The 27,216-nt window shown below is 42.0% G+C and overlaps 1 protein-coding gene across 1 annotated transcript in view; it reads right to left on the bottom strand.

Moving 5' to 3' along the window:
* ABCC3 (ATP binding cassette subfamily C member 3) overlaps nt 1–27,216 on the bottom strand; it is a 76,475-nt gene that overhangs the window by 27,090 nt on the left and 22,169 nt on the right. The window contains exons 2-14 of the mRNA XM_048818082.2: nt 24,067–24,243; nt 21,450–21,575; nt 20,084–20,221; nt 18,437–18,562; nt 17,288–17,349; nt 15,668–15,799; nt 10,858–11,076; nt 7,556–7,733; nt 6,843–7,004; nt 4,625–4,717; nt 2,297–2,500; nt 707–853; nt 220–307 (exon numbers count right to left, since the gene is read on the bottom strand). Of these exons, the coding sequence (XP_048674039.2) occupies nt 220–307; nt 707–853; nt 2,297–2,500; nt 4,625–4,717; nt 6,843–7,004; nt 7,556–7,733; nt 10,858–11,076; nt 15,668–15,799; nt 17,288–17,349; nt 18,437–18,562; nt 20,084–20,221; nt 21,450–21,575; nt 24,067–24,243 (1,852 nt within the window). The remainder of the gene's footprint in view (nt 1–219; nt 308–706; nt 854–2,296; nt 2,501–4,624; nt 4,718–6,842; nt 7,005–7,555; nt 7,734–10,857; nt 11,077–15,667; nt 15,800–17,287; nt 17,350–18,436; nt 18,563–20,083; nt 20,222–21,449; nt 21,576–24,066; nt 24,244–27,216) is intronic.

Below are 27,216 nucleotides of genomic sequence, written 5' to 3' on the forward strand. Positions count from 1 at the left end.
ACCTTGGTAGTTTCCACATTGTCTCGAGGGCAAACAAGCATTTTCCAGGAAAGGACTTCCTTTCTGAATTCAATGACTTTATCATGAACTGATTCTTTTGTAATCCAAGTAGCCTAATGATAAATATTGCAAGTTTGGTGTTTTCTATGCACTCTCCCTCTCCAAACCCACACAGACACACACATGCACACCTCCATATCCACATCATCTCCTCTTTACCTGGAGTAACCACCTTGGTTTCCACACAATTTGGATCAAGCTCATCGTGACTCAGGAACTGCTGAATTCTCTTCAGGGAAACACTTGTCTAACAAAAAAAGGGAGGCATCATTTCACAGTCTTTAAAACGAGAAACCAGTTGCCTTCCTGTCGGAAGGGAAGCAGGCTCATGCTTTTACTGTGTGGAGTTCGTGAACCATGACTCATTCCTTCCCTGGGATGGGTTGTATCCCAAACGTCAAGATCTGAGCTATGTCATTTTTGAGATAAAGTAAATTTGCTTAAGTGAAGCAAAACTCACACGAAATGCCACAAAACACAGGCTCACTCACAGCAATGAGGCTGCTAATAGTGCAGTGCTAATAAAAGAACATTAAAAAGAGTACGGGAGACACCTGGAATTGTCATATTTCACAGTTCAGTTTAAAATCAAGAGAGATCATTGTTTTTTGCATTTGAAGCAAATAATGAACAAGACCTTCCTTACCTGTGCAAGGTTGCTAATGACCTGGGGAAGCATGTTGAGTGGAAACCTTAAGATATTAAACAAGGAGAGGGAGACAAAGGCTTTCTCTGCATCCAGAATATTATTTTCATCCACACTGACATATACTGCAAATGTGGTCAGCGCAACCTGAAAGCCAGAAAGTGTGTTTGATAAAAAAAAAACCTCTTGATTTGTTAAGAGCATTCAGGCCTAACTGCTAACGTTAGAAATGAAATCATCAGAGTCAGAACTGGACCAATTCACTATTGCTTTTTATCTTTTCATATATCAAATCCCAATGTGCTTTAAAAGATAAGCCATCGTACCACACAAATGACGCTAATGATTACCAAAGTCTACAGAACAAGACTATCTGCTGATTACTGTTGATTATATTTCATTGACAGCTGAGATTTAAAGGTGAACTGCAAGGCTCTTGAGAGTACATAAAAGTTTAAGGTGTATTTATAAGGGGTGGTGTGTTCTGGGGAAAGTTCAGGCCACTTTCTTGTTCCTTCCACTCCAATTTGCCCACTGTTAACTTCAGTATCATTGGCCATTGGAGGCTAAACACAAAAATGTAAACTAAGGAGTCTTGGCAGAAAAGCAAAGGAGAAACTCATTTTCTAGTAAGTCAAGAAGGCATTTCTTAGCATTTACTGCACAGGATACTTGGCTTCTATTCTCAACTATGCCACTGACTCTGTGTAACCTGGTGCACCCCTCCATAAAATAGGGACAATAATATTTACCACTCACAACATAGCTGCAATCACACTCAACAAGTGAGTGGGGATCAGTGATAAGAATGCATGAGATCCACAGCTAAATCAAAGGGAATTTAATAGGAAAGTCTGAGAGGGAGGAGAGAACGTGGCTAGCTCTTCATCTGCCCCCAGTGTCTGTGTCTATGTCATACGTCATACAAGGGCATAGTAAGGAGAACTGCTCAGGAACTTGGAAACAAAATATTTCTTCATCAGAAAAATGCCAATTCAAAACCAACCTTTTCCCCACAAACAATTTCAGTTTTGATGACAAAGTTTCCTGTTAAATTTCAGAATTGTTGACACTTCCCATTTTGACATTTCCAGAATGAAAAAAGTTCAGTTTTTAAGGTCAAAATGACTTTTCATTTAAAAATTTAAGTTCAAGTAAAAATAAATAAATACATACAATGAGGCTGAAATCTATACAAGACATTTTGATAAACCCAATATAAAATTCCACACCTCCCCCCGATTTTTGGTGCACAATATTTTTCAAGATTTCGACTTATTGTCTTGATTTGGGACGGGAACATTTTTTGAAATCTCAAAAATTTCCACAGGATCGGAAAGCTATTTTGTGCCCAGCTCTAACTGTGAGACTTCACTGAAAAATACTTTGATACCCTCTAATGAACAGTGTCATAGAATAGTAAAGTATTCAATTGTTTTAAAGCGTATGTATGATTTTTAAATATACACATTTATTCCAATACCCATTTGATATGCAGACAGTCAATTTAAGGGATTTGCATTTCACCTTCTATTTTATGCCTTGATAGCTTTCAGACCTATTTGTGTAAGCAATCCAAATGATGTTTACCAGAAATGGTGCGCTGACCCACGCAAAGGTGGACAAAGAATTTAGATATGCTGCTTTCTTCAGAACATGGAGCTCATTCTTTCGTATCTCCAGCACTTTCTCCTGGAAGGATGGTTCCCACGCGTAAAGCTTCAGTACCTTTATGCCACTCAGAATCTCATTCATTAGTTTAATGCGGGAATCTTTATACCGCATCTGTTCCACCTAAATTATTCCAAATAACATTGTTTAAAAAAAAATCTGTCTATATTTTTAGACAGACACAAAAGGCAGGCAGTGTATTACATAATTTGTTAGAAATACAAGTGCATTCTAATCAACTTTACTGTCTAGAGGTAAAATTTTCAAATGTGTTGGGACTTGGGCACTATTGAAAATGCTACCCTAATTCTTGCCTTTCTTTAGTTAGATTTTTATTGATGTACAATTTTAAAAGTGCCTATTTATATGTCTGGGTGCCCTTCATTTCTTTAAAATACACTGATGAAACAAACAGTCTCCACTCCATTACCTCCCAGATCAAATCCCCAGGATAGAACGTGGATATAATGAAAAATTAAATGTAACACCTCACCTGCTTGGAATCCATACACACTGCTACTCAACCCTAACCATCTCCTTATAGGTCAAGGGAGAAAAGAAATGCTAATATTTATTAGGTAGTGATTAACTGGCAGATCTGTTGGCTGTCCCAAGGTTTTGTGGAATGTAACTATATTGTTCTGTTACTAAAGCTGAAGCTATTATCACTATTTATCTTTACTTTTAAATTCTGACACTATTTAACCTCAAGGGTTGGGCTCTTTACCTCAAAAAAATATTCCAAACAGTCACTAAAAGATTACGACATCCCATTACTCAGCATAATCTTGTAGCTGGAAAAATCCAGCTAAGAAGCCAAAGGACTTTGTTGCATTAGCATTGCACTACTCATGGAGTGTGAATGACCACGCAAATTGCTAATGGAATAAAGGCTCCTTTGAGCTTAAACTCAGAAGTTCAAATTTGGCCAGGGTTGGCACTGATGAAAGGCATCATCATCTGCTGACTATCCAATGGTCTACAAGAAATGAGCGGGCAGTTTTAATTTCTACCACAGAGGATAGAAATCCATAGCACAAGTACACCAACACCTCTGCCCTCTTTCTAGGCACTCTCAGTAGAGGCCACCAAGTGAATGGGTATAGAGATGAGGGAATTATCCTCTTGTCCCAGTAGAGGTCCCCATCAGACTGGAGGTTGCTTGGAAGAGCACCTGGCATCATTCTGCACACCCTTCGCTTGAACAGTGAATTGATCAAGCTCTCAATTTTCTTGCTTGCCTAGGGAAGGCCTGTGAGGAGAACTGGCTATTTAAATTATTAGTGCAATCGCCATTAGTATTAAAATCGTTAGCACTAACTAAAATGAAACTTGTTCAGTTTAGCTCATGCATGGTAAGAGATGAGAACCTGCAGAGAATGTGTAACGATTTAATCTGGACTCAGTCTGGATCACAGCCTCTGTCTGTCACTAAGAATAGCTCTTATATTTGCTCTTCTGTACTCAAAGCAAACAAAATAATAGCCTAATCTTCTGTATACATTTGTCCTTTTTGTGGCCCTGATCCCACAGAGGGATCCAGCCTTGGAGACCTGGCTCATTAATTACTTGCCCAAGCTTTCTTCAGGGCCCCTTTCATTTAATCTATGGCTTTGACCTAAAGTCAAATCAAAGAGCCTCTTACAAGGGATTCTCTCAAGCAGCTGAGGCCTGGAAAGCAGATTTGGTTGTTTAAAAAAAAAAAAAAGAGAGAGAAAGTTTTGTCTTTACATTTCAATGACTTCTTTTAAAAAACTCCCCTGCAGTGCTTGCAACTAAAACATAATAGCATTTGGCTTGTGTCAGAATGTAATAAAAAATGACCTGTCCAGCTTCAATATTCAAGCACAGTGAAATGCAAAACAGGACCCAAGCAACATCAGTGGAGAAATGTAACATCAGATTTTAAAGATTCATGAAGTTGAATCACTGAGTTATTTGTAGTAACACAGAGAAGGAATGTAAAAAGAAAAATATGGAGTGGGATTTTCAAAAGCGTTGGCCGCACTCTGCTCCTATGGAAATCAGTGGTAAAACTGTCATTGACTTCAATGGGAGCAACAGAGTTAAGCCAACATTGGATGATACTGAAAAGTCCCATTCATGATTCTTTTGACTGACAGCATCTCATCCAGCGTACACAAACACATTGCACTTTTGATGTAGGCACTAAAAAGACTGTGACTCCTTCCACTTTTCTAGAAGAGCCACCACCTTGGGTTATGGATAATCCTTAACGTTACCTACCTGGAACGCTCTGGTTTTTATAGCAATTGCAGCATTCAATGGGATTAGTAAGATCATCACTGCAACCCCTGCCAACACAGAAGGCCCTAAAGTCTTGATAGGAAAAGAGACAATGTAAGTTATTGCTCTCCATGAAATGAGGTCATCTCCGGTAGATAGCACTGAAAGAAGCTGGGTTTGGTAAAAAAGTAAGGCATGGCTTCATTAACACGTAGTTGAAGTGAGAGTATGAATTTCCACCCCCCACTGGGGAGTTCTGACTCTGCTTCCCCTCTTCTTGTTGTATAGTCTAGATCACAGTATTGATCGAGAGCTACCAGTACTAAACTAGCATCGATGACATCTGAGAGCTCCTGCAATTTATTTGCGAAATTGCTCCTGGCGGAAGGGGAATACAGCAGTGGACTAATGCAAATAGAGCATCTTAACAGATGTAGAAAACAACACCACAAACCTCATAAAAAAGAAAATACAGTCCATATATGAAAAGATACCAAATATTTACAGGCAGGGAATGGAGAACCTAGAGGGGGGGCATTTCCCCTGACTTCTCTCTGATATAGGGAACAGCAATTGACAAAAAACCTCAATCACCCTGAATGTTAATACATGAGGGATTGCATCCTCAGCCTGAGTCACAGGGTCTGTCTCTGTATTTGGTCATAAAATGCTACAAAGTCACTAGTGGCTCATTATGTCGCTATGTACCCCAAAGGTAGATTATTTTACAGCACGAAGAAAGAGAAAACCTCTAAAGCAGTGGTCTCCAACATTTTTACCCAAGATCACTTTGCCCCAGCCCGGAGCCCCCTTCTACACCTCCCCACACCGCTCCCGGAAGGGGCCAACGCACCCCTGTGGCCCCAGGGGGGAGGGAGGGTGCAGGGGGCACGTGGCTCCGTGCGCTGCCCCTCTCTGCAAGCACCGCCCCCCGCAGCTCTCCCGGCCAATGGGAGCTGTGGGGGCAGTGCTTGCAGGCAGGAGCAGTGCACAAAGGACACAAAAGCAGTGCACAAAAGGACACCTCTGCCCCCCCACCACCGGGGCCACACTAGCTGCTTCCAGAAGCAGTGTGGGGCTGGGGTAGAGAGTCTGCCTTAGCGGCAGCCATGCTGGAGATCGCGATGGACTGGGAGATCTTCTAGGATCGACCAGTCTATCGCGATCAACGAGTTGGTGACCACTGCTCTAAAGGGTGTAACAGCCCGAAGTCCACATATCCGGGGCACATTTAGTCAACCAAATGCAGGAAAAACGAATTTCTTTCAGAGCCGACATCTGCACATACTCCATGCTGCTCAAATTGCACATAACCACCGGCCACAAAACATCCGCTCTCCATACCCTGCCACTGATTTCCATGCAGAATTCCTATTCATTTCAATGGTGGTACACTGCAGTTTTACGTGGGCAGAAGATGCAGCATTAGAGAGGAAGGATAGCCTTGTGAGTATGGCACAGAACTGGGACTCGGGAGTCCTGCCTCTGCCCCAAACGTCCTCTGTTAATGAATCACTTAATCGCTCTGTGCCTCAGTTGCCCCATGTGTAAAGTTGGACTAATAATCCTTCAGTTTCCCTACCCTTTATCTGTCTTGTCTCTTTAGACTGTAAGTATGTGTTTGTACAGCACCTGGCACAAGGGGTCCTGATCTCAGATGGGGCATTCGGCTTGGAGCCACTGTCTTACAAATTAAAAACATTCAATTAGCATTAAAACATTTCAAGTGGATGGAAGTCAATGCTTTATACACACATAAGGATAGTTTCCACCTTGGTTGAAGTGGATGCAACTTCACTGAAGCAAATGGCGTGGTATTTATACTATTTATACTAGGGTGGAATTTGGTCCATACTTAGTGTTTTGCACATTTCTTTAGGAAGCATAATATTGACTGTCTACTGTAGGATAGCTGTACAGATTTCATTTCCTCAGTAATGTTTGTACCATATGTATTCAGCCCTCACTAATACATATAGAAAGTCATTTGCATCAGCTGCTGGGAACTCTGTTATGAACCATAGATTGTATATGACAAACCACAGTATATGGCAGTAATTAAGAGATTAATTAATTTGGTAAATTGGTGTCAATCAGTCTATGCCAAAACAAGACAGAATGAGAGGAGGTTTCTGAAAATGGTGGAGAATTCAACAAATAAAATCCAGTCTGCGTGTCACTGAAATAAAAACTCTGACAAATGTAATGGTTCCTGTACCTGCCAGAGGAAGTATAAAGCTAGACAAATCTGAAGCGGCGCCGACCATAACATGTTCAGGAAAGTCACCAAATCCATGAACCGCTGGGCATCCACTGACATCAAGTTGACAATTTCTCCAACAGTAGAGGAGCGCTTTGCTGAGTTTGTGATGACCAAGGACTGAAAAGTGAGAGACCCTGACGATTATCAATCTTAGACACATGCGGAGAAATGCAGATAATAAATCCTCAGGGAACAGGAAAGCCAGATAGTCTCAGTAGCTACTTCTTCAGTAGGAATAAAACAATTAAGTCAATCCTAAATCATCTTTAATTCATTTGGAGAATAACATTTCATGAGCTATATTTTGTTTTGAGCTCCTCCATCTTGATCAGTACATGATGCCTCTTTACTAGATACAATTATTTTCTGAGATAGTCAAAACACATTAAGGATGCACCCCTTGATTTTGAATATTTAAATAAAACCAGTCTTTGACTGTGCCATGTTTGGTGATCCAACAACACACGCACACTCAGCTGCTACTTTCTTTGAAAGTACTTTAAGGTGCAGTGAGGCATGTTAGAACACTGAGCATTCATTTTATTTTCCAGGAGACTGCTTTCTCCCCATAATCAAGGTCCGGTTCTCTCCTCATTGTCTAATGGCTAAGATCACTCCTCCTTGGCTATATATAGTTACATTGACCAATTACATGCTTCCAGTCTTACCTTTCTGTATATCATCCCAATGATGCCAGTTCTCAGCCTCATCCCAGTAACAAAGCAGTACTGGAAATGTTGATGAAGAATTATAGTCTGCAGCACGGCAGAGAAAAACATCAAAGCTGCAATCAAAAATCCCCACCAGGATGGGGCATCTTTATCCTTAATGAAGCCAATTAATATGCTGTTTTTAAGAAAGTTGGGGAAGAAAAACAAAACAAGGAGAGAGATTAATGGGACATAACATAACACACAGCTTCTCTTATTTATAGCAGGCTGCCACATACTCCCTTTTCTCTCAAATGACAAAAAATTCTCCTGGTCACAAGCTAGGTTATGGCTTTATTCAAATAACATTAGATACAACAGCTAAACATTAGGTCTTGCCAGGGAGAAAGCCCAGTTGTGAACTAACTAGTCAGAGAGGGAATACAAGGCAGAACATCAGGCTCTGCTGAGCTCCAGCCTCTATAATGCACTGTCCCCTATCTGGCCTGTCTATCTAAGTAGCTCCATGTAGTCATGAGCTGAGTGATGCATGCAGTGGGACACCAGCCTGTCTACTACATAAGGCAGGTGTAGGAGACTGTACTCACCCTAAGAGCACTCCCTAGTGTCAGGTTAAGGCATTACAGGGACACATCTCTAATGCCCCCATTAGCGGCCACTTCCATGGCCCCACAATAGCGTGTCTCCATCTGGGCCTTCTGTGGCCTGGCCCTCGGGAAGTTCAGTCCCCTTCTGAGGTTTTGAAGTCCAATCAAACAGTCCACACCAACATTCCAACACAAACCCAGTTTCTGTCTTTTTGAGCTAATTGTGCTGCTACCCGCTGCTTCTTCTCAGGATTTTCTCACTGCATTCCTTCCACAGAGATGCCAGCCGCTTCCCACAGCAATGTCCCCATTTCTTCCAAGTCCTACCTCAAGGCCTTCACAGACAAGAGTCTGTTTCACTCACTGTGACTCCATCTCTGCTGGAGAGCCCTGGGTCTCCGGCAGCTCTCTCCCAGCTGAGCTCCCTCAGCCTACTTACAAATGCCAAGGGGCTAATGGATCCCCAGCTAAATCTGCCCCTCTGGCAGAAGACAATCATTCAATTACCCCACAGGTCTGGAGTGTGTCTCTAATTTTTTTTTCTTCATCTCCTCCAAAACTCCATCACAGCAGATCATAGTCAAACCATCACCTCATCTTAACCTTCTTCAAACTCCTGGACCACCAGTGCCTCGGGCTGGCTTTTCCCTCAGGGAAATAGGCTCCAAACCCCATTCTCCTAGATGTATCCATGAAGAACTGACGTTCACGTCTACCTTTTAGCTAAATGGTGGTGCCATTAATCTAGCCATTTATCTTCATTAATAACCCTTGACTTCTACTACACACAATTGCTTTCCCAGTGAGGCCTGCATGGTAAAGATATGGCTAATAAGCAGAAAATATCAAGTAATGCACAATAACCCCAGTAACTGCATTTCCAATTTCAGGTTATTAGCCACGTAAAGTGGATCTGGCACTATGAATCAGATAATTAAGCTCTGCCACAATAATTCTGCCTTTTCTTATCAGAGGAAAGTGGGACCTAAGATTTCATTCAAAGGGCCAGAGCACCAGCTGCTGTGAACTGGCATAGCTCCAGGGACTTCAGTGATGATTTGCAAAAGCTAAGGATCAGGCCCCAAATCACTTGTTGCAAAAGAATGGAGGCCAGGGTTAACATTCCTTTTTGGCCCCAAACCCACCTTCCCCTGAGCAGCTCCAGGCAGCATCAGCGGACTGAGACATACTAGGTGGGGAGCTCTGTAAAGGCTCTTCCTGATGAACCCAGCATGTGACCTAGTGATCTTTCTGGAAATACAAAACTATTGTTTTGCATGCATCAAAACTTGCCAAACAGCCCTACTTTTTCCAGGCGCTAGAAACAAATTTCCTGAGGCTGCTCACAGGAGTTTAGATGCTTACATGAATGCACGGCAATGTGCCTTGAGATATCATCGACCAGGACATTAAACTTATCTCTGAATTGATACAAGTTTGAGAGGCTCCCAGGATATAATGACATTTAACCCACTTTCCCCTTAAAAGCCTGCCAGCGCTCTCCTCTCCCCCCAAGGCTTGGAAAGGAGATATGTTGTAAACTACAACATGCAGATACGGTGGGTTGGGTCCTCCTCTGTGTAACAAGTTTTTGTGCGTTATACAAAGCACTCACATATCAGCAGGATCTCAGAAGACAGCTCCGCACCAAGCATTATTTTAACAGAGGTTTTTATACCACATGACCCCATCCTTTTCCACCCCACCCCCTACCTTCATTTAAAACCTTAATCCATTCTCCACTATTCTTTCCAAAAGCATTTAAAATGTCGGGGCGTCTTTTAAAGATCGAGAGCGAAAAATGACTGCTTGATGGAACGCAACTGCTATTCCCTGCAACTCTGGTATTTCCTTCACAACATTCTTCCTAGTTAATGAGCTGGTGGTCTTTATGCCACATGAACAAATCAACACAGAAAGAGAAGTGAGATACCACTTTACAAAGACGCACAGCCCTTTCATGACTTGGGCTGGGAGAGCCGATCTCCCAGGGAGACAAACAGCAAAGTATTTTTAGGAGCCTTACTCCATGTAAGGAGAGTGCAAGAGAAGGCGGGAAAGGTGCTACTGATGCCGCTTCTCGGCAAGGACCTTCCTTCTTGTATCCGATCATTTCCTTCTTCTGGAAAATGTATTCACCCCACCCCATGTTCTCACCACTGCAACACCTTTGAGAATACCCAAGGCCTTGGCTCCGTCTAGAATAAATCTACATATAAGGCAGGAACTCCCAAATCTGTCCCAGCCAAGAACTACACTGGCCACCTGCCAGGTGTCTAAGGGCCACACTTCATTTGTATACAATGAAGCATATTGCAGCTGCCTTCATCATTGATATAGGCATCAGACATGCAAAAACTACTGGTCCCAGCATGCAGTGCTCTGCCTGCCTGGCTGCGGATGCTCCTCAGCAGTAAAGAATAAACTACTTTAGGCTGCAACTCAGAAGGCAACAGGCCATTTTTTAGCCCAAGGCAGTGCTTTGGCCATGCCCAATTTATGGGTCTTTTATTTGTAGGTGTCCTAGTCAAGACTGTCCGATTTCCCTTTTAGTACACAAGGAAGAACGGCCACCTTTTGCCATTTCACGACGAAAGCTGCAGGGTGTGCATACTGTGTGGGGAAAATAATGCACTTCAAGAAGCATGCTCATCTCTGAAGCGGAGAGTTCATGAGGACTGGGGGTAAAAACGACTGATAGGAGAAACCAACCTTAACAACTGAGGGTTGACAAAAGAAAGCAGATCTTGGAGCAGCTTGTAGAAAGAGCCGATCAAGAAGTATGAGCCAAAGGTTCTTAGCAATGCTTTGAGGAAGGAAGGCTCTTTATGCTGCCTCTTATCCTGGATCAGAACTTCTGCCTCCTCTGGGCCATCATCAACATGGTTCAGCATATGGTTAGATGTCTTCACGTATGCCACCTCTTCTTTCCTAAGGATATGAAACAAACGATTACGGCGAAAATTCAGGAGCACTATGGCGGCTGTGTGACCTAGTGAATAGAGCCCCCAGCTAGAACACAAGAGATTTGGGTTCTATTCCTGGCTCTGCCACTGGCCTGTTGGGTAACCTTGTGCAAGTCACCTCACCAGTCTGTGCCTCAGTTCCCCCCATCTGTAAAACTGGGAATGCTGATACTCCCTTTGCAAAACACTGAGAGCTACTGATGAAACGTGATACATTTATTATGATAATACTATTTGAGACTCTGGGTGGGATTTTCAGAAGCACCTAAGGGAGTCAGGCATCCAACACGCACTGACTTTCAATGACAGTTGGGTGCCTAATTCCCCTAGGTGCTGTTGGAAATCCCATCTTCTGTGATACTCTCACTCAGCTCTCTCAGAACAGGCTGGCAGGATTTTTTGCTGCCCACCCTTTGTCAGCAGGTGTTGGAACTGTGCTGTCTCACTGAGGCAATTCTGTCTTATCAAACTCCACCCTGAATGTACCGCAGATGGGTGAAGCCTCCTGGATGTTAGGATCAGCTACAAGGAAGGACAGGAAAAGAACCCTGGGAGCAGCCAGGACTGAGACGTTAGTTTTGAATTAACCTCTTTTGTTAATAACATCAGGACCGGGCCTTTTTGACTTTTTCCAATGACTGAGTAGTTTTTTTGGAGCTAGCTGAGGTCTGAAATTTGAACAGGCCACAGATTCTCAAAGTGACAAAGAGTCCAGAGGCAGAAATGTGTTCACATACATCACTCCTTGAACAAAACTGTGGAAATTCTGATGTGTTCACAGACCATTTGTGAACAGAAAATAAAGGCTAAATCAGACAAATAAATTGTTTGCTGAAAATAGTTCACTGGGTTTCACAGTTCGTTCTCTCGCTCAGTATCTGCCAGGTTCGATTTGCTCAGTTTGCAAGCAACACACTTGGTTTTTTTTCGGGGAGAGGGGGCTACCAGCACTGTAAACTCAGCAAAAGGATCTGAAAAGCCATGATGAGTTCTCTCTGGCTTTCCCTTCACTGCCTGAAAAGGCAGTGGAAAGGGTTTTAAAGCAAGATAAACAAACGTGCAATAGTTATCTTGCTGTAAAATATTAAGTTGAGACAATGCACTTGTGGTGTTTATCAGGAAGGAGCTAGGTGAGATCAGCATTATTTTCCCACCTAGGGTGGACTACACTTATTTAACGCTGCAGTGAAACTCCTGGGCTTTTCTTGACTGTGTTTTTACAGCAAGATAGCTAATATACATTAGTTACTCCACAGGAAAACACACACCTTTAACGGTCAGTGCAGACATGCCCTCTATTTCTGACATCATCCCTCCCCAGTTGGAAAGATTCTGCAATTAGATCATAAGAACTAATGATTTTGCTGACACGAGGTTGAATAGATGCCAGCTCTGTCTCCCACAGCCAGATTGGCTCTGTAGCTTGGATAGGAGCAAAACTGTATTTTTGTCAGTAAAGCAAGCAGGCAGGACTTGAAGCACACCCAGGGAGCACATACGCAAATTATAATACCCTATTTTCCAATTCTTTTTATTATTATTATAGCTAAAACTTAAATCCTCATTCCTCTCTTATAGTCCATTTACAGAGCTGGTTAACAGCTATGGTTCTCAAACTTTTGTACTGGTGACCCCTTTCACATAGCAAGCCTCTGAGTGTGACCCCTCCTTATAAATTAAAAACACATTTTATATATTTACCACCATTATAAATGCTGGAGGCAAAGCGGGGTTTGGGGTGGAGGCTGACAACCCCCCTGTAAGAACCTTGTGACCCCCTGTGGGGTCCCGACCCCCAGTTTGAGAACCCCTCAGTTAGACTCATTGAGGAGAAAGTCATGACCCAAAATGCTAAAGTTTCACACCCCGATGGACAGGAACAATAGGAATGTGAGAAACAAACACAGTTCTCTATAAAGTTGAGGCTCTGCCTATGCCAGCCACACACAATTTGTTTGATTTATAATGCAGCCCTATGTCTGGTAGGGACATTTCCAGCCCCCCTTCAGCTCCCCGAGTGTGGCACTCTAGTGTAGACGTACCCGTGTCTGCCATTTCATTTTTAATACAGTGTCATATAACCCTTCTCAGAGTAGGTCTAATTGACACAGCATTAAAAACACAGATGGCAGCCACCGGTCTGTCTATACATGGGCTCCCAATGCTGTTAACATCGGTGGAGCTGGATACAGAGCAACTAGGAGCATCTGCTAATCCCTATAAGGTAAGTGTAGCCACCTCACTTTAGCTGTTTTAGAACTATGTGAAACTCAGTGAGTTTGGGCAGGGGGAGGTTCCTGGAAGGTTCTCTTTTGCTTTAGTTCACTTGCACTCCCTCTGAGGGTATGTCTATACAGCAGCTGGGCGGTAATTCCCAGCTAAGGAAGAGAGACCTGAGCTAGCCGCCTAAAATAGCTGCATGGCCATGGTGATGCAGATGGCAGCTGGGGCTAGCTACCTGAGTACATATCCAGGGAGTCAGGCAGGACTAGACTCAGGCACCTAGCCCATGCTGCTGTCTGTGCTGCTGTGGCCATCCTATTTTTAGCCACTAGCTTGAGCAGAACTACTATGTGTATGTCTGCCCCAACTGGAATTATATTTCCCAGCTGTTGTGCAGACGTACCCTGCATTTCAGAATCACTAGTGCCTTTACCACCAAGTTTTACCAGTTGGTAACACAGACCAGAAATTCCATCCAAGTTCACAGCAAACTGGCCTGGGTTTGCTTGAAAGAATCTCAAAACACAATGAACTTTTTGACAAAACCCCAGGCATGGTTTCAGAATGGAAGTTCTGCTGGGCCCTAGACGTCTCTGTAAACTGTTTGCCCTCATTACACAAATCTCATTAGGGCGAAGTTGGGTTTATGTCCGTGCACCAAGAGGCCAGATCCCACATAATACACGTTACACCCTTCCATAAAAATAGACAAGTTATTAAAAGAACCGAACAGCCAGCGGTGTTAGTACTGGAAGCTCTTCAAATCGCAGCTGCAAAGCAAAAACTCCCCCATCACATTTAACCCTGCCAAAAATACTATTATGAGCATTAATACTATTAACCCATAATGGGGGCTTTCCAACTTGGCATGATTGCATGGAACAGGGAAACAGAGGAAAACCTCTGTCCGGAGAAGAAATAGATCCACAATTAGAGGAAATGGAAATGAAGGACCCACTTATTGACGTTTCTGACTATAAGCACATCCTCAGTGAGATCTATTTATTTAGAAGTGCTTTCTGACACCAGTCAGTGGGTGAGAGAGACACAGTCACAACAAATAATTGTCCTTTTAGATCAGATTAGGACAGAATATGAGACTGAAAGGACACCTCATCTAGTGTGCGAACTACATGCAAAGGCCAAGCCGGATGCTAGCTGCCCGTGAAGACAAGGGAAATTCTGCCCCTAACTTCGCTAGGAGCAGGGGCCTCTTTCATAAGCAATGTTGGTCATTTTTAAAAAGCTTGTTATTACTAGTTGAAAGTGAGAAGCTGTACTAAGCATCTCATCCCTAGTTCCTTATTCCTCACCCCAGGAGCTTATTCAAAGGCTGAAGGTGGTGTGAGATGTGAAAGCCTCATGCATGTGTGTGTGGGGATTCCTTTTGTTTCTTAAGATGCACATAAAGTCTATTCTGAAAATTGATTCAGAATGAGATCGTCAGGCTCCAGCTCTATTGTCTCTCAGAGATTCCAGATGAAGTCTGCTCAGTTTCGAGTAAGGAGATCTTCCCCCACCCAAATTACCACCCTTGCAAACTCAGCCTGGTCTTTTTGGCTCACACACCACCAGGGGTGGAGATTCTGCACTTATACCTAACTTAGCAATTCTACAGGTGATGTCGGAGCCAGAGAAGACCCCAGCTCACTTTCTCATAAGTGTGTTGGTTCTGCAGTGCTAACAGGAGTAAAAGTGTATTAAAGCAAGCACACGTGACTTAATACTTCTGGAAAACAGATTGGTTGAGTTAGTAGGTGGCCGTTTTACATAGGTCTTGTCTACACTACAAAAGTAAATCAACCCAAGTTAGATTGTAATTACCACAGTGGTTCACGTCCACACACGCCCCGTCTGTCGGGGGTGCACATCCTCACCAGAAGAGCTTCCACCAACTTAACTGTGTGGGGCATTGTGGAACACTGACAGCTGGAGCGTCCCCCGCCCTGGGGCCAACAGCCCTAGCTGTCAGCCCCGGGGTAGAAGGGCTCCAGCTGTATTAGTCTCTAAGGTGCCACAAGTCCTCCTTTTCTTTTTGCGAATACAGACTAACACAGCTGCTACTCTGAAACCATGAGGGGCTGACAGCCAACGGGAAATGTAAGTAATGCAGTGTCTACACAAACACTGAGTCATCCTAACTACATTGACCTAAGTGCTGCACCTCTCACGGAGGGGGAAGTTATTAGATCTGTGTAGTGGGCAACTTACATCAGCAGGAGCAACATTGTAGTGTAGACCAGACCTTTGCCCCTTTTCAGAGCAGGACTCATTTTTAACGTACAGACAATTTAGAGACCAATCTCGGTTTGCTAAAATGTGGAAGTACTTACTGTTTCCGTTCGTCTTTTTGTTTATCCCACTCTTTATGCAGCTGTTGTACAATTATACTGGAGGTATCTTCTTTATTCAGAGACCATAAGTCTTTATCTTCCAAAGGCCTCTTATAACCAAGAATTGCCATGCTGTATGAATATAAAAATAATAGTTCCAAATCCATTTGGCTGATAAAATTAAAGACATTTATTAACATTGGAAACTTCAATACCATTTAGCTAACAAAAGTAAGAGAAATCTCTTTCTAAACCAAAAGTGATAATTAGACCCTAAAGCAAAAACTGAGTTACAAACGCAGGGAAAGGAGGTCAGATAGTTTAGGTTCCACGTTTAGGTTTAGTTAATAAACAACATTTTAAAAACCCAATATATTATGGAAATATTGTTGTGATTTTTTTTAAAAGTCAACAAAAACAATTTAAAGAATTGTGATGAATAATGAAACCATCTCCAGAAGTGTTTGAGTTGAATTATACTACTGCATGAGAATGGTGAAGTGTTAGGAAGTTAAAATAACTAAACTAGTCGAGAGTCACTGTCTGAGCTGAATGACGTATAAAAATCAAGAGACCATATACCACCAAAGGAAAATGGGATTTTTTCCCCACATATATCTGAAAATTATTATTCCTCAATGGCATATTTAGGGTGAAGTTTTCAAAGCTGCCTAGGGGATATGAACAGCTAATGCCCATTAATTTGTAATAGGAGTTGAGCATTCAAATCCCTTAGAAGCATTGCAAATATGACACACTTTATTAGGAATGGTCTTACTGGGTTTACACATAGGATAATAAGAGGACATTGCTAATGACAGTGTAACTATTATCACTGAAGCCAAAGCAAAAATCCCAGATGCCACCACCCTCAAAGAAAGTTTGAGTCTGGATGTGAATTTTGCAGTTTGCCCATCTCTCTATCAGGGATGGGCCAAAACTTTGGATCTGAATCCTGATCTGAACTTTGCACCTTGAACCCATGTGTAACACCAACAATTCTATTGTTGAAAGTTGTCATGTTACATATATATCTCGATTTTCTTTCCTTATGCTTCAGAAAATCCCCTTACGAACACAGTACATGAAAACTTCCACAGGAAAGTAAAGACATCCCCCCTCCTGGAGTATAAAGGTAGCAGTATTATCCCTGTTGTGCAACATGTACTTATGACTCACCAACTCTCTTGCTGTATGTTAGCATTCCAGTGCATTGTAAGCAAATTGTATATATTATTTATTAGGCTACTCTTCAGTTTCACCTCTACAGTTCTGAAAGGTATTATGAATCTTCTTGGCACTTTATGGACAGATTTTTAAATCTCTTTCACTGCTACCACTGGTGTCCTGACACCTCTCAGGGGAAACATTACACTAGAATGAACAGGAAGCGAGTGACTTTATCCAGTAGATACTCCAAGGGAAATTTTTGGTTGTCAGAAGTCCCGTATTTTTGCCAACAAAAATGGAGGTTATCCTTGGGGTTATAAAAGCCTTAGAAGGACATAAAATGAAAAGGAGGACTTGTAGCACCTTAGAGACTAACAAATTTATTTGAGCATAAGCTTTTGTGAGCTACAGCTCACTTCATCGGATGCATGCACTGAAGGACATGCTCACCTTGTAAACCACCAAAATGTCATCTTTGAAAGAAAGCCTGAATTTAACTCTGGACATGGATTCTACAAGAAAGTTAAATTAAAAACAAATTAAGAAGTTTAAAATAACATTGCTTCAAAAAGGACAAAACACATTTTAATCATTTTTGATCTATCATGGAGTATAACTTATGCACTATGTGCTAATAATGACATAAAATCATCTTTTTCATTCTCCATTTCATACAGGCTCCTTTCTTTCCTTAACAACCACACCTCATACTGCTTTTTAATCACACTTGTACAAAATGAAATGTCATTCTTTGCTTTCAGAAATGTTCGTTTCAGAAATTAATTCAATAATTCAGCATTCTCTCCCATCTTGGTTCAAACATAAATCCAATTATGAAAACAGCTTAAAGAGATAGAGAAGCAATTTAACCTCTAGACAGCACTATTGTCTTATCGTAAGGTTATTCCTTGTCCATCCTCAAGTCCTATAGGAATGGCTCATTTATTAATAAATTAAAATCCCAATGGCTTCACATATCATTAAGAGGACATCCATCAAACTGAAGTCCGTCTCTCCAGAGATAATCCTTGGAACAATTAATATCACATTTTAATTCTCATAAATATATTTGCTGCTGCATAACAATTTAATAAATGAGGTGCGGTATTCTCAGTATTTCTAATAGTGAGATCTATCTTCAGCAACCAACTGCTCTGAGCTGGATTTGAACCAGAGATCTAGTGGTGAAAGGCTCCGTGTATCATTACCAATCTCCTAAACCAGTGTTTCTCAACTGGGGGATCATGACGTGTTGAAAATTTTATTATAATATAAAGCAAAGAAAATCTTGCTCCCCCACTCCCTGCACACAATTCCCCTTCAAGGGCAAGCATTCTCTGTCAACCTCTTGAAACACACATATGAACCAATTACACAGGATTATTACTGTTACTACTGCGCATTTTTAATCTTAGTACGTATAATGGGGGGGAGGCATGTTGTGAAAATTTTTGACTTCATGTAATGGGTTGCCAACCTAAAAGGTTGAGACACACTGCCCTAAGCCACCCGAACACTCCTCCCAATAGAGACTATCTCCCTTACATGTCACCTAAGAAATTCTATAAAATACAATCAGAGGAATATAACAGTACTTACAGGATCTGAATTAACAGGGGAGAAAAATGGAGGGTTTTCTTTAAAACACGAAAGGATCAGCTCAATGAGTATCAGTGCAAAGTAGCTGTAAAATGTGGTAAGTCTGAACCTGTCTTTTATCTGGCCCTAGAAGGAGAAAAAACAGTAAAGGGTTGTTTTCATTAGACTTAATTCTTGTAGAAGCTACTAATTTATTGAGCTTCTTTCTGGCAGTGCATTTTCTCCCCTAGGGCTCTATCCTGCAAATGTCTTACTATGTGGAATAATGGTTATAAATGTGGGTCCCTATTCATTAAGGCATCTAAATATGTGCTTAAAGTTAAGCATGTGCTTAAGTTTCGTTGACTTCAATGGGACTTAAAGTATGTGCTTAAACGCCTTTCCTGAATAAGGATACTTTTCTGAATTAGAATCACCTGAAGTCTTTTTCGGAGATTGTGGTGATGATATGTGCAGGATCATGCCTTTAATATACAGTCATAGGAACTGCCACACCAGATCAAAAGAGGAATCCATTTAGGCTAGTATCCTGTCTCTGACAGGGGCCAGTACCAGATGCCTTCAGAGGAAGGGGCAAGAAACTTCGTAATAGACAATTACTGTACATTCTTCCCTTAGGGTAAGTTTCTTTCCAGCTCCTCTCAGTTAGTGGTTGACTTACTCTTCCTAGCAGAACTGTATAATCCCTTATACAGTTTTTGTTTATATCCTGTCTGATGTAATTGTGCACGCTCTCATTAACCATAAAAAATCTGTAATCCTTACAGTCAGAGAGGGGGCGTTTCTGGCCACTGATGGTTGCAAAGACAATAGAAGAGACGTTGCCTATGGGTTTGCTTTAATGGTCCAGGTCTGTAGGCCATCCAACCTCTTGATTTAGATTTACTACAGAATAAGATTTACAAGCTTTTGGTGCTGCATCATGATGTAGTTCAACATTTTAACTTATTTATATTAGCCAGATGGAATTTTGATTACGTTTGAATTTTAGCCTCACAGTTACACTGTGAGGGTGAGAGGGGCCATAACAAGGAAATCCACAGGACTTATTCAATAGTCAAATGGAAATTAGCTCGGATCAGGGATATGGCAGTCCCTCTCTCATTGTGGCAGAACAAGCTATGTTTTTAAACATGATCATATCAGCACAGCTTTCTTTTCTCTCCGTCTAACTTTCTGATCTTTGCTCACAACCACAGTAAGCGTGAAATCCGGTTCCCATCACATCAAGAGTTGACTGTGCAGCCCATGGAGTTATACAGTGCAGCCAAACTGTATGATCCAAGCAGGAGTACTGGATATTAAGACATATTGTCTCTGCTACCACTGTTCCTTATTTAAAAAGGTGGCTGCGATCTGCTCCACTGTATGTGAAACTGGTGCAGCCCTCAGATTCCTGCCAGGTGTCCAATGCATCCTTTGATTGAGCATAGTCTGGGCATTCCCTTGGCATGCAATGATATGACTCAAAAGTTCCCTTTAAATTACAGACAGATTGAATTCCATCTTTGGAGCCAAACTTCCCCTTTGTCTGGTAAAGTTCAGGTTCAGATATGAAATCTAAACTGGGTGACTCATTCCCATCTATCCTTCCAAGTCATGGTAATGCTATACCAGCTGTCCCCTACATAAGCACAGTATGTTTACCTGAGCTGTTGCAGCCATGATCTTGGACCGGAAAGGACCCACAGCACAGAGAACAGACAAAAACCAGAATATTATGAGCACTCCTGAGGACTGAACCCCTCGCAGCCTCTCGTACTGAATGAGTACTGTGGCTAACACCTGTGAAAAGTAAACACAGGAACACATAAATACATGCCTGACACTGCTTTCCCCATTCATGCTTTCAGTGGGTGCCCATCATAACCCTCCCCCCCACAGCAGCAACACCACTAAAATTACAGGATTACAAAAATGGTTTCTTGTGCACTTAAGGTTCGGCCGTGCTCCCATGGAAGTCAATCGCAAACTTTCACTTGCCTAATGAAAACAGGACAGGGCCCTTATGAAATAATTTCTCTCCCTGTTTTCATGGGCTCTGATTCAGAAATTTGTTTTTTCTTTTAACCGACATTTCTCTTGTTTGTACCAAATTAACAGTAAGGGTGAACGTATTTTTAAACTTCATTGGTTCTTCACCAAAAAGTTCACTGCTTCCATCTAGATAGGTGGAATTATAACCTGTCTGTCAATGTTTTCATCCCACATAAGGAAGCAAAAGCTAAATGGATAAGGATTAGTATTTCATCTTCTAGTTTGAGTTCTTTAGCAAAATGCTTTTGGTTTCTGTCCAATAAAAAGCCAACAATAATATAAATCAGAAGCACAGTTTGACACAGGGTAGAACAATACACAAATAGGGCTCCAATACATTGCTTTGCTCAGGAGAGGTCAAAACAAGCCCAACATAAAAGACAAGTCACTTATCTCTACACAACAATCACAAGTAAGGTAGCATGAAGAATTTTACATTAGGAAATAAATGATGCAAAACAAAGCCTTCCATTAAACTGACATTACTCACAATCTCTTCAATGCAGACTGTTTGCACTAGGGGCTTTTTTCAGGAAGCAACATTTTTCATACATAAACTCAAAAAATATTAATAATTCATTCAGCAACTTTTTTAAAAAAAAAGAGAGAGAACATTTAACGGCGGTGAAAGGTGTCAGACTGACAATCCTCCCAAAGTTCTGTTTGACCATCAGAGAGATAGAACATGATGAAGCTAGCCATTCTGCTTCACCCCACAGCACTCTGCCATCCTGCCCCAACCAATAAAAGCATCAACTCGAGAGCTCGGAAGGTAGTTCAGTTTCCATGGCCCAATTACTCCTCAACCTCTCTGCTAAGGCTGTCAACATTGGACCAATTCCAGGGTTTTGGTGATCAGTAGAATCCTGTGGAGAATGCACAGGAAGGTTTTTCTACCCCATTAGTCCACAAAGGGTAACTTCATGCCAGCGAAAGCTACTCCCATTAATAGTCACTGATAGAAATGCATACTAACCATTGTGATGCCAACAATTAGGGGAGTGACAAAATAGACAGGGGATGGGGGTCTGCTTTGTAGGAGTTCATGGAAGGAGAAGAATAGGTCTGCCCAGCACACACACCACAGCAGAACACCTAAGATCTAAAAAGAAGAATAAGTGTTAAATGGGGAAGGCATATGATAAATTTGCCTCCAGGTGCAGATCTGCAGAAGTAGTTATATTTGGATCAACGAGAAGCTGATTTAAAATAAAACAGTGCCATTACTTCACCCAGGTGAAGAAAACCATGAGCTAGGTCAATAGAGGGTACATACACTGATTTATACCAATTGGGAATCTGGCCTCATACTTTTTGGGGGGGGGTGTGAATGTGATATGGACACAGACATACATATCTGCCTATTTTCACTATATTAATCAGTTTTAATTGGAAATCCAGTGGCACAAATGAGAGAGAGAGAAAGAGATGGATCTAGTGACAAGTGCTCTGGACTGGAGCCACGAGTTTTACTCCTGGATTGAACCTGATTCTCTTGTGGTCCAGCACAAGAACTATGTACCACTTAAACCCTCAAAATAGGTCTTAAGTGAGGATTAAGTGGTCTCATGCTGGCCCTTTGCACAGGGGTGAGTTCCAGCAAGCCCTTCTCTCAGGTTCTGAGAGAAGGGCTTGCTGGAACTCACCCCTGTGCAAAGGGCCAGCATGAGACCACTTAATCCCACTGTGCATCTATCTCCAACATCAAGAGCATTAACATCCTTTACATTGCCGAGGTGTGTACAAGCCTTAATCTCATTATTTTAACCCTTGCCCTACTCTCCCTTTCCCCTCCTTTTGTTTACTCCCCTTACTTGCCTCATCCCATTGGCAGGTAGATTCTAAGCCAAGGAGGTTCAATTCAGGGTGGTAAGGCATGAAGTGATTCATCACGTACCTACCTTGTGTACACAGTGGCTGGCTTAATGGATTTTACGGGTCCTCAGTGTTCAGCCCCCGATACCCTCTCGCAAAGCATTTCATTGTGCTCTATAAGGTTAGCTAATTAATATATTTACAGTGTGCAAAGGGAGCTTTTATAGCTACCTGCCTTAGCTCTTGAGCTGGCCATTAGGGTTTCTATTGCCATTTCAGTTTATGAAGTTATAAACTAACGAGATGACCTCTGTGTGTGTGTGTGTGTGTGTGTGTGTGTGTGAGAGACAATTTAAAGTAAATTTACCCCCATGGGTTGTGTTCCATTCATCTGGAGCTAGTACACAGGGCAAGATGACACAGCGATGTTATATTCTCAAGGTTACAATTCTTGTCAGCATATACACCTGTGTCAAAAACTACCCAAAGACATCGGGGCATAGCAAATCTGTTTGGAGTTCAACCAGCCCAACAACAAGAGGAAGGCTTTGGGAGGTACGCAGATGGGTTCCACGTGACAGGAATTAAATCTCCCAAGCGAGAGATGGCTCACAGTGACTCATGAACTGAGAATGCGAATGGAGAGAAATGGAGAGAATGGCAGCATCTGCAGGGTACTTCCAGTGTTACTATTCACTAGCTGGAGGGAGTGTGGGAGATATGTCACAAACTGAAGAGGATGGAGATAATTAGAAAAATTTTAGTGAGCATCCTGTGAAGGGCAGTGTGCGAGCCTCCATCGAGAGGACACCTGACCCAATTGTCACGGTATGGTGACTTGGGAGACCTAGGTCAATTCCCCATTCCACCACAGACAACCCTGTGGGACCGTGGGCAAGTCACAGCGGGCTTGGCTACAGGGTGGGGTAATGCGCTCTACAGGGGTGTGATTTTTAAAGTGCACTAACATGTTGCACATTAATTGGTCCTTGTAGACCCTGCTGGTGTGCACTAAATATTCCCTGGTGTGCTTTAAAGCAGTATTGTTTCATATAGTACTATGGAACCTTTACTGCACACTAATGCAGCACTTTAGTGTGCTTCAGAAATTACACCACCTCGTAGTGCGTATTACCCCACCGTGTAGACAAGCCCTCAGTCTCTCTCTGTAAAATGGGGATACTTACCTCACCACCGTGTTGTGATGATACATACATTGAAGATTTTGAAGTGCTCAGATATAGGGGTCATATAAGTGCGACTGATTGATCCATAGATGGATCGACAGATAGCTGTACTAAGGAGATCATTGGGATGATAAGTAAATTGACACTGGAGAGCGAACTTTCACTGCACCACCCAAGGAGCGGGAGCTCTGCTTATCCAAGCCAGGGAGAGGGGTAGCTTGTAACCTCTAGCGACAATGCCTAGGTATTTCAGGGATCTCTGTGCATATTGTTACCTACCATGAGCCTGATCCAGCTGCCCTTACTTGCACCCAGACCTCATTGAAACCAGTGAGAGTGGCATCAGCCTAATGCTTTGAGCCTGAACCCAGACTTGGCCAGGGCAGAGACTGCCCTTCATTATCAAACATTTGTAAAGCTGTATTGATTTGCTAACTTTAATCTAGAGGCAGATAAAGCCATTGATCTTCCACCTGGTACTGGGTTTCCCTTTTATGTGCCATTTGCCTGGAACTTGCATGTCTCTGCTTCCACTCCCACATGTGACCTCAAGGATACACATTTGTGCAGCGAGTTACAGAAAGATCTTACCGTCTTGAACCTGCTCAGCATGGAGAGTACGATGTATCCTCTTTTGTAATGTTTCAGATAAAGGAGATAAAAGGGTAAGACAGCCCAGAGGTAAATGCTAGGGATCCATGCTAAGATGGTATTCTGAAAACACGGTGTTAGGTCCGGATTGTTGGTGTGCACCGAAATGTTGGGCTCCTGAAGAAAAGATGCATAGACATGAATTAATGGGGAGCCTTGCTGGCTACAATGGCTTTTCAAAGGAGCTACTTCTGGACTCTGGGCACTGAGCTGTTATTCAAAGGAGATGCAAACCCAAGATCCTGACTGTGATGGATTTGGAGCTGCTCTGTAATAATTGATGAACACTGCATGTTGGCCTTGTTATTGGGGTGTTTAGTGTATGAATACAAGGGGTTAATACAGTAGAGGGCTGCCTAGAGAAACAGGTGGCAAGGAAAAAAATGGCACAAGATAGCCAACCTATAAAACTGGTTTGGACGAGAAAGGGTCAAAGCCCAGGAACACAAAAGAACAAAAACAATCCCCCTGCCAACCTATAACGGGGTTTAAAATGGGATTCTCTTTCAAGAAAGCGTAGTTTTTTGGTGGAACTAGATGGAGACTCAGGGACGTGCTAGGAGCTTCTGGAGAAGCTACGCCTACCTAGGTCACTATCACAGCATGGTAATGCATTCAGCTAGACACATCCATATAGATAGTTCGTTGTTTTAAAATCCATTTTTCTCTAAAAGCTTTGTTCCCACTGGTAAAAAAAACAATACTCCTGTTTTAAGGCGGCCATCTGATCGCTGTACACCACTGGTCCTATAATCCCAACCACAGGTGCTCAAACTCAGTCAGAGCTACTGGATAAGCACCATGGATACACAAACTGCGATAGCCCAGGGCCCCATATAAGAGTGGGAGAATTGCGGAATTGCACCCCAGCAGAGGTAAACACACAAGGCCTGGCCCCGGTGGGGGTGCACTCAGGGACAAGTGAAGGGACAGAGGTGCAGAGAACCCTGCAACTGTGACACTGACCATTTGTGGTCATTAAAGATCTTGTGACCTTTGTCCCAACAGAAGGGCTATGAGTAATAGTTGTAAATGTTGTGTAATCCCATACAGTAAATTCCCCCAACTAAACCCAACCTGTCTATTACAATGGTGACTTCTGGCTTTGTAACTTAGAACAAAAATGTACATATTGTATTATGCAAAACCATTACATTTACCTGTATTTGTTAGGGCTTAGTTGGTTCTATTTAAAAAAAGGTCACCGTAATCTATAGTTAGTGACATTACAGCATTTGTTAGGCTATTCGGAGTCTAGGGCACCCCAGTGTGCATTTCACAGCACTCCCAATTTGCAGTACAACTTTAAAATGACACTTTCAAGGTAAAATCTTAAATCTGAGTGCCCATCTAACACAAACATCTGGTATTAAGGGAGATCATCAGGTTTAAACAAACTTATTTGTTGAGAGTAACTTTGAGAATCTGGAAAAAGGCTGCATTTATGGCCAAAATCTTGACCTTATTACTAATACTCCCGGAACAATAAGTAAATCCCTACTGTAAACAGAACTCAATAAAATACAGATTGTGTGAAAGAAGGAAAATCTGCTTCCTTGCAAACATCTTTGCTTGCTAGCTTCCTTGCTGCACTTTTCATCTGCAACTCCAGATGTTGAGATTCTTGTTCCCAGTTTGTACCTATTGGTTGGAGAGCAACTTCTGCAAACAAAGAAGTTAAGAGGGTGAATAATTTAACTTGTCAAAACTAAGAACCAGACATTTCACTGTAGTTAGTGGGAACTTGTTTTCTGTCTTATCTAAGTTAGCTGATAACACTTAAATCTTAAATGCAACAGATAATGTTAAGTTTCCTGTAAAAACTTATCAAGCTGTAGAAGATTTTAATGGGGAGATAACAACTTTTATCTGTGCTTAAACCTCTTGCTATGTTTGACTCTCTCTGTGTTTTTTGGACTTCCAGTTATCAATATAATTGCAAACTTCCAATTAATCCAACTTCCCTTGTAAACTGATAACTTCTCCAAATGGGAGGTTTCTTCAAAAGTGCTTCCAGGCTATTATATTTGTTTTTCTTCCAAATTAAAAAAAGAGACTCTGAAAGCAACAGCTTCTGTTTAAGTGAATTAAACAGCTGCAGTCTGCTGATAAGGCTTAGAGTAACCATGGTTTCAGAGTGGTAGCCGTGTTAGTCTGTATCAGCAAAAACAACGAGGAGTTCTTGTGGCACCTTAGAGACTAACAAATTTATTTGGGCATAAGCTTTTGTGGGCTAAAACCCACTTTATCAGATGCATGGAGTGAAAAAGACAGTAAGCAGTATATATACACATTACAGCACATGAAAAGATGGGAGTTGCCACACTATCAGGGGCTTGTTCACTTGCACATCTACCAATGTGATATATGCCATCATGTGCCAACAATGCCTCTCTGCCATGTACAGACAGTCTCTATGCAAAAGAATAAATGGACAGTCTCTATGCAAAAGAATAAATGGACACAAATCAGACATCAAGAATTGTAGCATTCAAAAACCAATAGGACAGCATTTCAATCTCCCTGGACACTCAACAACAGATTAAAAGTGGCAATTCCTCAACAAAAAAACTTGAAAAACAGACTTAAACGAGAAACTGCATAACTGGAATTAATTTGCAAACTGGACACCACCATATTAGGCCTGAATAAAGACTGGGAGTGGATGGGTCACTACAAAAAGTAATTTTCCCTCTGCTGATACTCACACCTTTTTGTCAACTGCTGGGAATGGGCCACTTCCACCTTAATTGAATTGGCCTCATTAGCACTGACCCCCCACTTGGTAAGCAACTCCCATCTTTTTATGTGCTGTAACATATATACTGATTACTGTATTTTTCACTCCATGCATCTGATGAAGTGGATTTTAGCCCATGAAAACTTATGCCAAAATAAATGTGTTAGTCTCTAAGGTGCCACAAGGACTCCTTGTTTTTTTCATAGTAGTATATGGTCACACTGATGAACTGCTAGAGATTAGGAAGTGCTGTGTCAGTTTATGTGATATACAAGGTAGCCCCTTTGACAAACATAACTACAAGATCAGACAGACAAATTTCTAGCAGGGTTGTCTGAATCCTGGTCATC

This window comes from Caretta caretta, chromosome 14 (genome assembly GCF_965140235.1).
Source record: "Caretta caretta isolate rCarCar2 chromosome 14, rCarCar1.hap1, whole genome shotgun sequence".
NCBI classification, from domain to species: domain Eukaryota; kingdom Metazoa; phylum Chordata; order Testudines; family Cheloniidae; genus Caretta; species Caretta caretta.